General features: G+C 42.1%; 1 protein-coding gene across 3 annotated transcripts in view; it reads left to right on the top strand.

Moving 5' to 3' along the window:
* The window catches only part of ubr1 (ubiquitin protein ligase E3 component n-recognin 1), a 302,958-nt gene that overhangs the window by 240,101 nt on the left and 45,146 nt on the right, over positions 1 to 17,711 (top strand). For 2 of the 3 annotated variants that reach the window (XM_059951970.1, XM_059951981.1), the window contains 3 exons: positions 566 to 716; positions 6,244 to 6,331; positions 7,330 to 7,463. In XM_059951970.1, coding sequence (XP_059807953.1) covers positions 566 to 716; positions 6,244 to 6,331; positions 7,330 to 7,463 — 373 coding nt within the window. Of the gene's footprint in view, positions 1 to 565; positions 717 to 6,243; positions 6,332 to 7,329; positions 7,464 to 8,003; positions 10,949 to 17,711 lie in introns of those variants that run through there. The other variant, XM_059951990.1, reaches the window with a different exon arrangement.

Genomic DNA, 17,711 nt, shown 5'->3' with positions numbered 1-17,711 from the left:
TCAGCACCCAATTGCCCACCATTAAGAACATGTATCATAAATGCTGCCTGGGCAGGGCGAAAAGCATTATAAAGGATGCATCTCACCCTAACCATGGACTTTTTGCTCTCCTCCCATCCGGTAGGCGCTTCAGGAGCCTCTGCTTCCGCTTAGGAATAGCTTCTTCCCTGAGGCTGTGACCCTGCTGAACCTCACATCACAGCGCTAAGCAGTATTGCACCCTTATTGTACTGTCTCAGTACTTTTATATTTGTATACTGTAGCACTTACTGTTTATTCACAATTATTTTGTAAATAACTCTATTCTTTTGCACTTCTGGTCAGATGCTAATTGCATTTCATTGGCTTTGTATCTGTACTCAGCACAATGACAATAAAGTTGAATCTAATCTAATCTCATCTCAGTGCCAAAAGTCTTGGAGTTTTCTCTTCAAATATGTGAATGAGTTCCATGCTTAAGCTGCAAGTAGTTGCTTGATTTGTATGTTTTATGATATGCTTTTTTTTTAAAGAATCTATTAGTTTAATTCTAAAGGGTTTGTTTCATGTGATTTTTTTTTCCAAGGTAAGTCTAGTCTTAGCATTTCCTTCATTGTATTGGGAAGAGACTGTGGAGCTGCAACCCTCGGATATTAGCTGTGCTTTCAACAACCTCTACCTCTTCCATCTGGTTACCATGGCACATATCGTGCAGATACTTTTTACCTCAACAACAGGTGAGACTTACAAATACAAATACTACAAGAGTCACTATAATCCAAGCGTTACTGTAAACATAAATGGGATTATAAACATAGAATTATCTCAATGTCCTTTTCTCCCCCACAGAATGAGACATACTTTTGTAGTGTTTAGAAATTCATAGTCATCCAGCAAAGAAACTGGTCCATTGAATCTGTGCCAACCATGAACCATGCATTCACACCTAGTCTATAATCAGTCTACACCTATTCCTTTTTATTCTCTCTACATTCCCGTCTGGATTCTATGACTCATCAATACTAGCAGCAAATAAGTTATTAACCATTATATTGGAAAGAATGGTGGAGTAAATTGATAGTAAATAAAGTAAGAGTTAACTCCCATTTCTGTAAATCCTTTAGTGTTCACTTTGCAGTGAGTACCTGAACACTAAAGGTGAAGGAGGGTAATAATGGATATTTCCTAAGTTTCATGCCTGCTCTTTCCTTCATCTACATAGTTGAGTGATTGTGGAAAATCATCAGGGCAGTGTATTAAATGAAGTCTTCTGATATTCTTAACATTTAGCATCTCAACATAAATTTTGTCTTTGACTGCATTATATTTTTAAAATCTTAAATCCCTCAGACACATTCTGTAGTTTTTTTCAGCCAATATACAGGTTGAAACCTAGAAGACACTTACATTTTTATACATTTAAACAAATGTGGGTCATACCTACTTTTAAGAGAATTTCCTGTGTTCCTCTAATGTGAATGAAACTAAACTAGTATCAGCATTCTTGTTTTTTCTCATTTCAATGTCTAGTTGTTGGAGTAAATATCTAAACAATTAGAGATGGCCACAAATTGTTGGAACACCTCAAAATAACTTTTGGAGTAATTACATCAACAAATTTTACTCCCTACCCACGCTAAAACATGCACTACTGCTACTGCACTTATTTATTTTGAGAAATATCACAGCAACCACTACCCAGCAACCTCTGACAACCCCAGTGTAACAATAACCTAATCACAGGACAATTTACAATAACCATTTAATTGACCCAGTACGTCTTTGGACTGTGGGAGGAAACGAGAGGACCTGGAGAAAATCCACGCATTCCACGGGGAGGATTTACTCCTTATAGAGGACACCATGATTTAACTCCAACACCCTGAGCTGTAATATCATCATGCTAACTGCTAAACTACCATGGTGCTCATGGATTTATGTAATACTTTTGATGTGGCACAATATGCAAAGACGATAGACAAGAGTGCAAGCTAACAAAAATTAATGCCAAAGGCAGCAATATTAGTAGAGTGAAACAAAGAAGAAGTGGGGTAGAAGTTTTGGAATACAAAACCAAGACCTTATGGACAAACATTGATGGGACCAGGTGAATATTGTTCCAAGACGAATCCAAAGAATTTCACAGTCTTAGAGTATTTCCAAATCTGGAAGAGTTTAGAGCAAAAAGAAAACAACTGCCAGAGGAACTTCCTGGGAGGCAAAAAGATACTCAATGTTTTGGGACAAGACTCTGCTTCAAAGAGAGTTTAAATAGGAGACGTCCATTATAAAGAGATTGAGAGGATTGTGAAATGGGACCTGGTAGGTGATGGGTAGAACCAGGTGAGGAGGGGGATGAAAGGCTGACGGAGCCAGAAGGGCAAGCACTGGAGTTGGGAAATGGTGGGTGATAGGGTAGAGATAAATGCAGGGGGAGGGGGGAAGGGGAGGGTGAAGGTAGAGGATTGGATTGAAAGTGTGAAGTAGAGACACAAGATGCTACAAATGCTGGAGCCTAATTAAGAAGGTATAAAGTGGAGGCAAATAAGTAGGAGATTATGGACCAGATGGAAACACTTCGGGGGGTGGGGAAATTGTGGAGTTTAATGACGGGATATAATGAGGCCGTGGACTTGAGAAGGAGAATTTTAAGAGGGGTGTGTTTTAGAACCAGGAATCAGTGCAGGTCACCAAGTTGATATGTTTACTCAGAGAAACATGTTGGTTGGCCATAAGATGGAGGGTGGAAGATCGGACCTTTGGAATGTTCTTTGTGATTTAGCTCAGAGGGTTTGAATTAGAAACATAGAAAACCTACAACACAATACAGATCCTTTGGCCTACAAAGCTTTTCTGAACATGTCCTTATCTTAGAAATTACCTAGGGTTGCCCATAGCCCTCTATTTTTCTGAGGTCCTTGTACCTGTCCAGGAGTCTCTTAAAAGACCCTCTCGTACATGCCTCCACCACCGTCGCCGGCAGCCCATTCCACGCACTCACCACTCTGTGCGTAAAAAAAACTTACCCCTGACATCTCCTCTGTCCCTACTTCCAGGCACCTTAAAACTGTGCCCTCTCATACTAGCCATTTCAGCCTTGGGAAAAAGCCTCTGATTATCCACATGAGCAATGTCTCTCATCATCTTATACACCTGTATCAGGTCACCTCTCATCCTTTGTCGCTGCAAGGAAAAAAGGCTGAGTTCACTCTACCTATTCTCATAAGGCATGCTCCCCAATCTAGGCAACATCCTTGTAAATCTCTGCACCCTTTCTTTGGTTTCCACATCCTTCCTATAGTGAGGTGACCAGAACTGAGCACAGTGCTCCAATTGGGGTCTGACCAGGGTCCTATATAGCTGCAACATTACTTCTCGGCTCCTAATTTTGATGAAGGCCAGTGCACCGTATGCTTTCTTAACATGCAGTCAACCTGCACAGCAGCTTTGACTGTCTTATGGACTCAGACCCCAAGATCCCTCTAATCTTCCACACTGCCAAGAGTCTTACCATTAACACTATATTCTGCCATCATATTTGACCTACAAAAATGAACCACCTCACACTTATCTGGGTTGAACTCCATCTGCCACTTCTCAGCCCAGTTTTGCATCTTATCGATGTCCCACTGTAACCTCTGACAGCCCTCCACACTATCCACAACACCTCCAAGCTTTGTGTCATCAGCAAATTTACTAACCCATCCCTCCACTTCTTCATCCAGGTCATTTATAAAAATCATGAAGAGAAGGGGTCTCAGAACAGATCCCTGAGGCACACCACTGGTCACCAACCTCCATGTAGAATATGACCCGTTTACAACCACTCTTTGCCTTCTGTGGGCAAGCCAGTTCTGGATCCACAAAGCAATGTCCCCTTGGATCCCATGCCTCCTTACTTTCTCAATAAGCCTTGCATGGGGTGCCTTGTCAAATGCCTTGCTGAAATCCATATACACTACATCTACTGCTCTAACTTCATCAATGTGTTTAATCACATACTCAAAAAATTCAGTCAGGCTCATAAGGCACAACCTGCCTTTGACAAAGCCATGCTGACTATTCCAATCATATTATGCCTCTCCAAATGTTCATAAATCCTGCCTGTCAGGATCTTCCCCATCAACTTACCAACCACCGAAGTAAGACTCACTGGTCTATAATTTCCTGGGCTATCTCTACTCCCTTTCTTGAATAATGGAACAACATCAGGAACCTCTCCCGTCCCCACTGATGATGCAAAGCTCATCGCCAAAGGCTCAGCAATCTCCTCCCTCACCTCCCACAGTAGCCTGTACATCTCGTCTGGTCCCGCTGACTTATTCAGACAGACAGACCTACTTTATTGATCCCGAGGGAAATTGGTTTTCATTACAGTCGCACCAACCAAGAATAGTGTAGAAATATAGCAATATAAACCATAAACAATTAAATAATAATAAGTAAATTATGCCAAGTGGAAATAAGTCCAGGACCAACCTACTGGCTCAGGGTGTCTGACACTCCGAGGGAGGAGTTGTAAAGTTTGATGGCCACAGGCAGGAATGACTTCCTATGACGCTCAATGTTGCATCTCATTGGAATGAGTCTCTGGCTGAATGTATTCCTGTGCCTAACCAGTACATTACGGAGTGGATGGGAGACATTGTCCAAGATGGCATGCAACTTGGACAGCATCCTCTTTTCAGACACCACCATCAGAGAGTCCAGTTCCACCCCCACAACATCACTGGCCTTACAAATGAGTTTGTTGATTCTGTTGGTGTCTGCTACCCGCAGCCTGCTGCCCCAACACACAACAGCAAACATGATAGCACTGGCCACCACAGACTTGTAGAACATCCTCAGCATCGTCCGGCAGATGTTAAAGGACCTCAGTCTCCTCAGGAAGTAGAGACGGCTCTGACCCTGCTTGTAGACAACCGCAATGTTCTTTGACCAGTTCAGTTTATTGCCCATTCGTATCCCCAAGTATTTGTAATCCTCCACCATGTCCACACTGACCCCTTGGATGGAAACAGGGGTCATTGGTGCCTTAGCCCTTCTCGGGTCCACCACCAGCTCCTTAGTCTTTTTCACATTAAGCTGCAGATGATTCTGCTCGCACCATGTGACAAAGTTTCCCACTGTAGCCCTGTACTCAGCCTCATCTCCCTTGCTGATGCATCCAACTATGGCAGAGTCATCAGAAAACTTCTGAAGATGGCAAGACTGTTCAGTAGTTGAAGTCAGAGGTGTAGATGGTGAAGAGAAAGGGAGACAGGACAGTCCCCTGTGGAGCCCCAGTGCTGCTGACCACTCTGTCTGTCACACAGTGTTGCAAGCGCACGTACTGTGGTCTTCAATAATCAATAATCAGGTAATCAATAATCCATGACACCAGGGAATCATCCACCTGCATCACTGTCAGCTTCTCACCCAGCAGAGCAGGGCGAATGATCCAAGTTGATGCTTTCCAAAAGCTCCAGCACATCCTCTTTCTTAATATCTATATGCTCAAGCTTTTCAGTCTGCTGTAAGTCATCCCAACAATTGCTAAGATCCTTTTCCATAGTAAATACTGAAGCAACGTACTCATTAAGTTACCTTTGCTATCTCCTCCAGTTCCATAAACACTTTTCTACTGTCACACTTGATTGGTCCTATTCTCTCACATCTTATTCTCTTGCTCTTCACATACCTGTAGAATGCCTGGAGGTTTTCCTTAATCCTATTTGCCAAGACCTTCTCATGGCCCCTTCTAGATCTCTATCATTACCTAGTTTTTTGAACCATTTGTAAGCTTGTCTTTTCTTCTTGACTAGATTTACAACAGCCTTTGAATTAATGGGTATAAGTGCAAAGGAGTGGTGATGTTGCTAGTTTTTTTGAGAGAGTGTAGGACTAGTGTGTCCTACATACTCCAGATGAGTGTTCTTCATTCAGTATGGGAGTATTTGACCTGAATAAAAGATTTGATCTGTGAGAACTATAGTTCCAAATACCATAATATCTTGGTAAGCAATATCTGTGCTCTGTCCAAATCGCCGATAGTAGGGTTCTGAGAATTGAATTCTCATTTGGTTGGAATTGTTTGACCTTTCTGCTTATCGGCCTTTAGGTGTCACAAGTTCTTGAAGCACATGATGCAACATGTATTAGCATATAAACTCACCAAGATTTTGTTCGTCCATTTTATTTGGATCCCTTTCTAAACCAAATAATTTACCTGATGACAATTGAAGACACTAGTATGAAATGTAATGGCACATTTTTAATGCACAGACTGTCCCATGGAGAAGGAAGGAGAGGAAAGTGAGGAGACCCATTCAGCAGCAGAACTTTATGAAACTCTTCAAGAATACACAGGCAGGTATGCAACATCAGGAGAAAAAAATGATTGTGGTCGAATGGCTTCTTGATCTGTATAACTTTCAGCAGGCATGGTGTTCCTGACGGGACTTAATCAATAACCAACCAAGGTATTAAATCATCAGCGCAAAGTTCTAGGAATCTTAATCCAGTGTATGAAGATTAATAATAATGTCAGTCAATCTTAGTCTTTGAAATTTACTTCCACTAGTCACCAAGGAGAAATTTGAATGTATTAGTTGGAATCTCTTACCAGAAGCAGCATGCCTTTTATTTTGTTTAAATATGTGAGATAATATCTTAACCTTGGAGGAGAATTGAAGTCAAAAAAAAAAAATTGAACTAAGATGGAGCATGGGCTAAATCACCTTAATCTCTTTCATTAGTGCCCTTCAGTCACCTTCATTCGATCATTGCCATTCTCCTTGTAGCCAGCCCCAGTCTCTTTAATTCCAGGTCAAAATGTGGCCATCAAAATGTCTCCTTCATTTGCACTGTACTGCTGCCACAAACAACAAATTCCATGCCTTCTAAATTTGGTCTTGGTTTCATAAGACTATTCTCTCTCTTAAGGTCTACTTTTATCATAGCACTCTGCCATGTTTTATTAGCATAAAACTGTTCTCCTTTTATATCTGTCATTTCATTTATTGAAAGGGGAATTCAGTGCAGTGTTTGAGTCACTTAATATTTTAATGTGAATTACTGTAATTTTGCTTATTCTCTCTTGGAATTCAGGTTGCAGCAAAGCAATGTACACAAAATGCTGGAGGAACTCAGCAGGCCAGGCAGCATCTAGGAAAAGAGTATAGTTGACGTTTCAGGCCAGAATCCTTCGGCAGGACACTAGGTACTGCCTGGCCTACAGAGTTCCTCCAGTATTTTGTGTATGTTGCTCAGATTTCCAGCATCTGCAGATTTTCTATTGTTTGTACAGCAAAGCAAAGGTTTTGTTTACTTTGTGCTAAATACATTGGAATAACTTGCATTTATTAATAGATGTTTAGAAAGTAAGCCCCATGGCTGGTACTTGTGGAATTGTGTGAAGTGTGGCATCACTCCATTCCTCCGCTGTTCTGCCTTGTTCTTCAACTACCTGCTTGGTGTGCCACCACCTGGGGATCTTTCAAAAGGTAAGTGAAAGACTATTACAAGTTTGGGGAAGTATGTTTTAGTGCAGGGGTCACCAACCTTTTTTGCACCACGGACCGGTTTAATATTGACAATATTCTTGCAAACTAGCTGATGGGAGTGAGGTGGTGTTAATCATGACCAGAATATAGGTGATAAGTCAACTATAATTCACTTATAAGTGCCTACTACACTTAATTTAATTTCTAAATGGGTTTATCTAACGAATTTAATATTAAACACACAGGGCATATTTTCCTCACATGAATATAGTGATAAGTCAATTATAACTCACTTAAAAGTCAATAGCATCATAACATTTTAAGTAACGTTTGGATATCAAACACACAGCACATATTATCCTCATATGAACATATAAAATCATTGCAACACACCAATATCGCTGAATCAGTGGGAGCCCTGGGCTTGTTTCCCTGTAACAAGACGGTCCCATCAAGGGGTGATGAGAAATAGCGATACTCGAAGGGGGTTCCTTATGTCCAGTGTATTCCACAATTTAGTTTTCGTTGCATTCATTGCAGAAAACCCCGCTTCGCAGAGATATGATGTTGGAAATGGAAGCAATGTTTTCAGTGCTTTTGTGGGTATCTCAGGATATTCAGCCTTGACTTTGATCCAGAATGCTGGCAGAGATGTTAATGTCAAACATACTTTTCAGTCCACTGTCATTTGCAAGCTGGAGGAGTTGATCTTCTCGTGCTGACATGGATGATTCACCGGGGACATTCACAAATGGGTCACGGACCCATTCTTTTGCACGTCTTGGGTCATTTGCGGTTGGGAAGTAATGCTAGAATTCTGTCGATAGCAAAGATAGATGATCACGCACCAGCTGTGAGAAGGATGGTGCAGACTCAGTCTCTCCCAAAATCCCAGCTAATGTTGGGAACGTGTCAAATATGCCCCTGTCTACTCGCCATCCCCACAGTTCCAGTTTGGCTTTGAAAGCAGACACTTTATCTGCCAACTTGAAGACAGTTGTCATTCTCCCCTGAAGGGACAAATGGAGTTCATTGAACAGGTTGAAGATGTCACACAGATAAGCAAGTTTGCTATCCACTCCTCGTCACTGAAGTGTGCTGCCAGTGGTGACTTTTTTCCTGAAAGAAATCTCTGTAACAGCTCTCTTAATTCAAAAACCCTGGCCAGGGCTCTCTCCCTTGAAAGCCACCTAACTTCAGTGTGTAAGAGAAGGCATTTGTGCTCTGTATCCAGTTCCGCACAAAGCTGCTCAAACAGATGTGAGTTAAGGGCTTTTGCTTTGATGTGATTGATAACTTCAATGACGTCACTCAATACACTGTTAAGATCAGGTGACATTTTTCGGCTGGCCAGCATTTCCCTGTGTATGACACAGTGTGTAGACTGGCATTCAGGAGCAACCTCTTTGACTCGGGTAGTGAAAAGACAGCAGTCCAGTCATAGCTGCAGCCCCGTCTATGCATATTCCGACACAGAATGATAACCACAAAGTGCACTGCAGATGCTGTGGTCAACACAGAATGACCAATCCACTTTGCCTGACACGTAGTCATTCAAAGACTTGAATAGTTCTGCCCAGTTGTGTTAGTTGGCAGCAGCACTGCACACAACATATCCTCGTGCACATAGTCTTGAAATATATATTGCACATAAACCAGCAGAATTGCCTTGTTGTCAACATCGGTAGACTTGTCAACCTGGATAGTATACCATGGTGACTCGTTAAGCCATTCCAACAGCTGTGCTCTGATGTCCTCCACTATGTCATCGATTCTTCTTGAAATTGTGGTAGCTGAAAGAGAAACTTGTGTATCTTGTTAGCTGCAGCTTCTCCCAACAGTTCATGTCACATGTCCTTGGCAGCAGGCAGAATCAATTTTTCACCAACAGTGAAAGGCTTCTTAGCCTTAGCAATACAGCTAGCCACTAAGTATGACAGTCTCAGAGCAGCAGCATTTGTGGAGATGGTGGCTATCAGCACTTGCTTCTGTCCCATTTGTTCATGTTTTTTCCGCTCAAAAAATTCAATGGGATTGTCTTTAAGTGCAGGGTGCTTGGACTCAAGGTGCCAAAGCAGTTTTGAGGGCTTCATTGCCTCATTAGACAGCTTGTCTTCACATATCATACACAGGGGGCTTGGAGCACGCAAGTATTAAAACCATATTTTATGTACAATTCATCATATTTTCTGTTGAAGGAAGCTTTTTTTTGCAGTCTCGGCCTCAGCTGTCTCTGCATTATCATCATCATCAGGCCTTTTATGTCCCCTACCACCTCTTCCAAAAACACTTTCAAGCGACGTTCGTTTTTTTACTCATTGAGTAGTTGTAGGTTAATGACAGACTGATGACCTCGCATGCATAATGGCCTCGCGTGTGTTCAACAGGGAAACAGGGACAGGGAACGAGGAAAGGTACAGCTGAATCATATTGTTTCATATCGCCAAATCATATCATTTCCTCAGTCCGGTGGTTGGGGACCACTGTTTTAGTGAATAGGAAGTCTAGATTGTGTAACACTTACGTGATCAGCTGGTGTATGACTAGGGGAAGATTCGTCCACCTGCCAAACTGCGCCTCCTGTATACATGGATGCTGTGAAATGCACACTAATACAAATTCGCACACACCATGTACGTTTACAGAATACACTTTATAAATCTTACTAGAACTAAGTGATTAATAACAATACAATATATATGAAAGAAAAGAAAGTAAAGAAAAAGGTGCCAGAACTTATCAGGGTTCAGTCAATTAGTGCACATCATTGGAGCTCAACCATTGATTCTTACTTCCACTCTTCGATCTTCTCTGACCTCCACGACCCGCGCTCCTGGGACCACCCTTGGTGATCAACCAGCAGCGCCTCCAGCACACGCCCACCTTCCTTGCGGTCTCCTTCCTGACTCCCCAAAAGTCCCGCACAATAACAGCTCACAGATCCACAAGAGAAAATAACATCTATCCCAATTGGTTAACAAATGAATGCAATTCTCGTTATCAGTAACTATAACCCCAAACAAGCTTCAAGAGAGCTCTGCAAGAAAAAGCACTCTCTCACCAGTTAGCATAACAAAGAAACATTTTTACTTTTAACAAACAAAGAAGCCATTTTGATTAACATACATTTATGTAAGAAAAAAGAAAGGGCAAAAACACACACAAAATCCCAATCTGAAAGCGAAGTGTAACACCCTGAGAAAGGTTTCACTGCTAATCTAATGGTCTTTCTGTAGAAGCAGTGTTTGGATTGTGGTAGAGATAACGGGTGCTTTGGAATGTGAGCCTTCCAGTGAGGGAAGATAAAGAGAGACGACACTGGAGAGAACTGGTTGTAGGATGGGGAACATGATTCAATGGAGCAAGGTGTCAGGGTCGACTGAGTATCGGTGAATATGTATGACGTTTGGAAGAGTTGAGCTCCAACTTGAGCATATTTGACTGTTTAATTATAATGGGCCATTTTTTGTATTCTTTCTTCACTAACCCTTTAATTAAGTTAAGATACATAATTATAATTCCTTTAATCATATGCAGTGTGTTGTCTGTTATTTCTTGGCACTGAGTTGTAATAGGGTTGTTAATTAAAGAGCATCCACACAAACCTAGGTTTGGGGTGGGAGAGCCATCTCAATCTCACGGGTTTGGCAGGACTGGAGTGTGTATTCCCTGGATGTACACAGCCAAGGAAACCAGTGGGGTTTCATAAGCAATAACTATTTTTAAACTTACATCCCCAGCAATTTTATGTGAACTGCCAAACAAAATATCCCACCTAAATCACCTTAAGAGGTAGGCGACCCAATGTTTGGTCACAGCTGTTGTTTTTAAGTCCTTTAGAGGGGAGGAAGGCATTGCTTTAAAAATGGGAAAACAGATTTTTCCCACTCATAGGAGAATGATGGTAGAGTTAAGAACCATGATTGACATGAAGAGTGGGACATTTAGTCAAGAGAAAGAAGGTGGCCGACTTAAGATTTCAGAAGCAAAGGTCAGGCAGGGCTCCTGAGAATTATAAGGTAGCTGGAAAGAAGCTTAAGAAGAGATCTAGGGACAGGAAAACCAGAAAGAGATACAAGAAAGATTAAGGAAAACCCCAAGGCAGTATTTTTCATGTACATCAAGAACAGGAGGATGATTAGAGTGAGGTTTGAACTGTCGGGAATAAAATGGGGAAACACCTGAAGGCAGAGGAGATAAGGGAGGTCCTTAATGAATACTTTGTTTCTGTGTTCATCAAAGGAGGAGGACTTGGACAAATGTGAGAACAAGCTATTATGCTGGAATATGTCGCAGTTGAGAACGAGTCAGTGTTGGAACTTCTGAAAAACGTTAGGATAAAAGAGTTAATGGGGCCAGGTGAGATATTTACAGCAGGTCACTATGGGAAGCAAGGAATAAAATTTGGTGGACCTTGATATTTGCATCCTCCCTGGCCACAGGAGTGGTACCAAAGGATTGGAGGATGGCAAATGCTGTTCTGTTGTAATAAAGTTAATGAGGATAATACTGGGAATTACAGACCAGTGATTGTGACATCACTAGTGGGCAAAGGATTCTTAGGTGCATAATTTTCAAGCATTTGAAGAAGCATAGGTTTATGAGGGATAATTAACATAGTTTTGTTGAAGGTTAGGTTGTGCTTCATGAGCCTAATTGAGTTTGTCAAAGAGGTGACAACATGTTGAAATGAAGTATATGGATTTTAGTAAGGTATTTGACAATGTTCCCCATGATAGGCTCATTTGAAAGTGATGGGATCCATGGGGATGGCTGCAAGGATTCAGAAATGGTTTGCCCACAGATGGGAGAGGATGGAGCACCTCCATGCAGAACACACCTCATCAGCACAACTGGCCCTCCACGTCACATACAGCTTCTTTTTGGGTTTTACTGGAGCCAAGTCTTTCACTGATTTTATGTGCCTTTGTTTTTTAAGTGTTTCATTTCCCTTCTAATTTTGCATGGAGTCATAGAAAAGTACAGTAAGGAAACAGGCCCTTTGGCCCCTCTAGTCCATGCAAAACCATTTACACTGCTCCATGACCATACCCCAACTATCCATGTACCTATCCCAAATTCTCTTAAACATTGAAATCAAGCTTGAATTCCATTGGCAGGTCGTTCCACACTCACAAGACTCCCTGAGTAAAGAAATTTCCTTCATGTTCCCCTTACACTTTTCACCCTTAACCCATAACCTCTAGTTATAATACCACCCAACCTCAGTTAAAAAGTCTGCTTGCATTTGACCTAACTATACCCCGCATAATTTTGTATATACCTTTGTCAATCTCCTCTCAATCTTCCACGTCCCAAGGAATAAAGTAACAGATTCAATCTTTCCTTATAACCCAGCTCTTCCAGACTCCCAGACTCTGTAACATCCTTGTGAATTTTCCCTGTACTCTTTCAACCTTATTGGCATCTTTCCTGTAGATAAGTGACCAAAGCCCCACACAATATTCCAAGTTAGGCCATACCAATGTCTTATACAACTTCAACATTACATCCCAGCTCCTGTACTCAAAACTTGGATTTATGAAGGCCAATATGCCAAAAGCTTTCTTTATGACCCCGTCTACCAGAGACATCACTTTCAATGAATTATGGACCTGGATTCACAGATCCCTTCATTCTGCCACAATCACAATCAGGTCTAACGTTCACTGTGCAAGACCTACCCTGATTTGTCCTACTGAACTGCAACATCTCGCACATCTGGATTAAATTCCATCTGTCATTTTACCAGCTGGTCCTGATCCTTCTGAGAGTTCTAATAGTCTTCCTCATTGTCCACTACACCTCCAATCATGGTGTCATCTGCAAATTTGCTGATACAGTTAACAACATTATCATCCAGATCGTTGATATAGATAACAAACAACAATGGTCCCAACACCAATCCCTGTGGCACTCCGCAAGTCACAGGCCTCCAGTCAAGAGACAACCATCTGTGCTACCACTCTCTCACAGCTCCCACAAAGCCAATGTCTAATCCAATTTACTACATCATCTTGAATGCTGAGTGATTGAACCTTCTCGATCAACCTCCCATGTGAAACCTTGTTAAATACCTTACTGAAGTCCATGTAGACAACTTCCACTGCCTTGCCTCATCACCTTTCCTGGTAACTTCCTTGAAAAACTTCGTAAGCTTGGTTAGACATGACCTACCATCAACGAAGCTGTGCTGAATTGCCCTAATCAGTCCATGTCTATCTAAGTACTTATATATCCAGTGACTCAATATACTTTCTATACCTTTCCCACTACTGATGCCAGGCTCACTGGCCTATAATTTCCTGGTTTATTTTTAGATCCTTCCTTGAACAGCGGTACAACATTGGCTATCCTCCAATCCTCTGGTACCTCAACATCATGAAGGATGATTTAAATATCTCTGCTCGGGTTCCAGCAATTTCTGTACTTGCCTCCCACAGGGTCTGAAGGAACACTTCGTTTGACCTGGGGATTTATCCACCCTGATTTGCCTTAGGACAGCAAGCACTTCCTCCTCTGTAATCTGTACAGGGTCCATGAAGTGAATGCCACTTTGCCTCACTTCTGTAGACTGTGTCCATTGTCTGAGTAAATACAGATGCAAAAGATTTACTTAAGATCTCCCTCATCTCTTTCGGCTCCACATATTCTGATGGATTACCATTCTGATCTTCCGAAGGACCAGTTTTATCCCTTGCAATCCTTTTGCTCTTAATGCTATCTGTAGAATCCCTGAGGATTCTCCTTCATCTTGTCTGCTTGGCAACCTCATTGCTTCTTTTAGCCCTCCTGACTTCTTTCCTAATTGTTTTCTTGTATTTCTTATGCACCATAAGTACGCCATTTGTTCCTACTTATCTACACCTGCTATGTACCTCCTTTTTCTCCCTTTACCAGGGCCTCAATATATCTTGAAAGTCAAAGTTCCCTATCCTGTTATCTTTACTTTTTATTCTGACAAGCACATACAAGCTTGTACTCTGGTATTTTACTTTTGAAGGCCTCCCATTTACCATGTACATCTTTGCCAGAAAACGGCCTGTCCCAATCCACACTTGACAAATCCTCAAGCCACAGACCCGATCTATCATTTTTCCATATTTACTTTGAAATTAATGGCTTTGTGATCACTAGATGCAAAGTGTTTCCCTACACAAGCTTCTATCATCTGCCCTGTCTCATTCCCGAAAAGCAGTTCAAGTATCACACACTCTGTCATTGGGACTTCAATTATACTGATTAAGGAAACTTTCCTAAACACAGTTAACAAACCCTATCCCATCTAGTCCCTTCACAGTATAGGAGTCCCAGTCAATATGTGGAAAGTTAAAATCACATACTAAACCTTATGTTTCTTAAAACACTTTGCGATCTCTGTAAATTTGTTCCTCTAAATCCCTCGGACTGTAATATAGCTCCACTAACATGGTCATACCTTTTTCATTGCTTAGTTCCACCCATAATGCCTCACTAGACGAGTTCTCCAGTCTGTCCTGACTGAGCACTGCCATGATTTTTTTTCCTGACTAGTAACACCACCCCTCTTCCTTTTAATCCTTCCCACTCTTTTGCGTCGAAAACAGTGGAATCTCGGAATATTGAGCTGCCAGTCCTGCCCCTCCTGCAACCAAGTCTCGGTAAAGGCTACAATATCATAATTCCAGGTGTTGATCCATGCCCTGAGTTCATCTATCTTTCCTACAATACTTCTTGCATTGAAATATACACACCATGCTCAACATTTTGGTTCCCAACTTTGTCTGAGGTCTTAGCAACATCTGTCTCCACAACCTCTCCATTAACTGTTTTGGTAATCTGGTTCCCATCCCGCTGCAACTCTAGTTTAAACCCCACTGTGCAGTGTAACCCCCTGGGTCGCCTCAGGCTCGCTCAGCTCGTTCTCGTCTAGGGGGAGCAGCCTTCGGCCCCGCCAAACTGGGTAATCAGCTGGTGTGGATGCTGTGTGAGGTCCCCGCCTCACCCAAAAACAGACAGTACACCATATGCGATTAAATGAGTATAATTTATAAAGGTTACTATAACTAAGTGATTAATAACGATACAGTATATATGAAGAGAAAATTAAAGAAAAGGCGCCAAACTTATCAAAGTCCAAACCACTTCGTGCACAGCCGTTGGAGCTCAATTTCTGAAGTCTTCTGGCCACCATTCGATCCCCGAACTCCTCGACTCGCAGCTCAGGACCCTCCGAACTCCTCGGACTCTCCAAACAGCTCAGGACCCTCCGAGTGGTCAATCAAGCACATCTAGCTTCATTTCCCCCCCCCCTCCTCGGAGAATCTCCCGGCCTCGGACCCCCCTTTGGGGTCCGATCCTCGCCCAGCTTAGAGCATTGCGTCCTCTCTCTCGACCCCCTCGCCCGCCGATCTGCCCAAAAGCCCATCAACAAAAGCTTACAGACTCAGAAGAAAGAACATTAATCCCCATTTGGTTTACAAAGGAATACCATTCTCGTTATCAGTAAATTAGCATTCCTGCTAGTTAACAAAAAAGAAGAAACCCTCTTTACAGCAGCAATAGCAAACCTTCCCACTAGGATATTAGTCCTCTTCCAGTTCAGATGCAAACTGTCTGTTCTGCACAGGTCCCACCTTCCCTGGAAGAGAGCCCAATGATCAAAAAATCTTATGCCCTCCCTCCTATACCAACTCATTAGCCATGTGTTAAATTGTATAATCTTCCTACTTCTGGCCTCACTGGCAATCCTGAGATCACAACTCCAGAGGTCCTGTCCTTTAACTTAGCAGCTAACTTCCTGAATTCACTTTACAGAACCTCATCACTCTCCCTACTATGTCACTGGTACATACATGGACCATGATCTCTTGCTGCTCATCCGTCCACTTCAGAATGCTAAAGACTTGATCTGAGATGTCCTGTGCCCTGGCAACATAGCATACTGGAATTTTGTTCTCATCCACAGAACCTCTTTTCTGTTCCCCTAGCTAATAAATCCCCTATCACCACAGCTTGTCTCTTGTCCTCCATTCCCACTGAGTTACGGGGCCAGACTCAGTATCTGAGAACTGACAGCTGTGACTTTCCTCTGCTTGGGCATTCCCCTGCAACCCTCCCCCCAAAAACAGTATCCAAATTGTTATATCTGTTATTGACGGGGATGGCCACAGAGTTGCTCTACACTGGCTGTTTCACTTTGTCACCTAGTTTCCTGTGTCCTGCACCTTGGATTTAACTACAGGGTTATTCCAGTTCTAGCTCCAACTCCTTAACCGTAAGACAGAGGAGCAGAATTAGACTATTCAGCCCATCAAGTTATTATTAGGGAGAGTCAACATGGCTTTGTGTGTGGTAGGTCATGTTTAACAAATCTATTAGAGTTTTTTTGAGGAGGTTACAAGGTAAGTGGATGAAGGGAAGGCAGTGGATGTTGTCTACATGGACTTCAGTAAGGCCTTTGACAAGGTCCTGCATGGGAGGTCAGTTAGAAAGATCAGTCGCTAGGTATGCATGGTGAGGTAGTAAATTGGATTAGACTTTGGCTCAATGGGAGAAGTCAGAGAGTGGTAGTGGAGGATTGCTTCTCTGAGTGGAGGCCTGTGACCAGTGGTGTGCCACAGGGATTAGTGCTGGGTCCATTGTTATTTGTCACCCATATCAATGATCTGGATGATAATGTGGTAAACTGGATCAGCAAATTTGCTAATGACACAAAAATTGGAAGTGTAGTGGACAGTGAGGAAGGTTTTCAAAGCTTGCAGAGGGATTTGGACCAGCTAGAAAAATGGGCTGAAAAATGACAGATGGAGTTTAATACAGACAAGTGTGATGTATTGCACTTTGGAAGGAAAAACCAAGGTAGAACATACAAGGTAAATGGTAGGGCACTGAGGAGTGCAGCAGAACAGAGGGATCTGAGAATACAGTTATACAATTCCCTAAAAGTGGTGTCACAGGTAGATAGGGTAGTAAAGAGAGCTTTTGGTACATTGGCCTTTATAAACCAAAGTATTGAGTATTAAGAGTTGGAATGTTATAGTGAGATTGTGTAAGGCATTGCTGAGGCCGAATTTGGAGTATTGTATACAGTTTTGGTCACCGAAATACAGGAAGGATATTAATAAAGTTGAAAGAGTGCAGAGAAGGTTTACAAGGATGTTTCCAGGACTTGAAAAACTGAGTTGCAGAGAAAGGTTGAATAGGTTAGGACTTTATTCCCTGGAGCATAGAAGAATGAGGGGAGATTTGATAGAGGTATATAAAATT

This window comes from Hypanus sabinus, chromosome 2 (assembly GCF_030144855.1).
Source record: "Hypanus sabinus isolate sHypSab1 chromosome 2, sHypSab1.hap1, whole genome shotgun sequence".
Classification (NCBI taxonomy): Eukaryota; Metazoa; Chordata; class Chondrichthyes; order Myliobatiformes; family Dasyatidae; genus Hypanus; species Hypanus sabinus.
The sequence above is the reverse complement of the archived record's forward strand: the minus strand, read 5'-3'. Positions and strand labels throughout refer to the sequence as shown.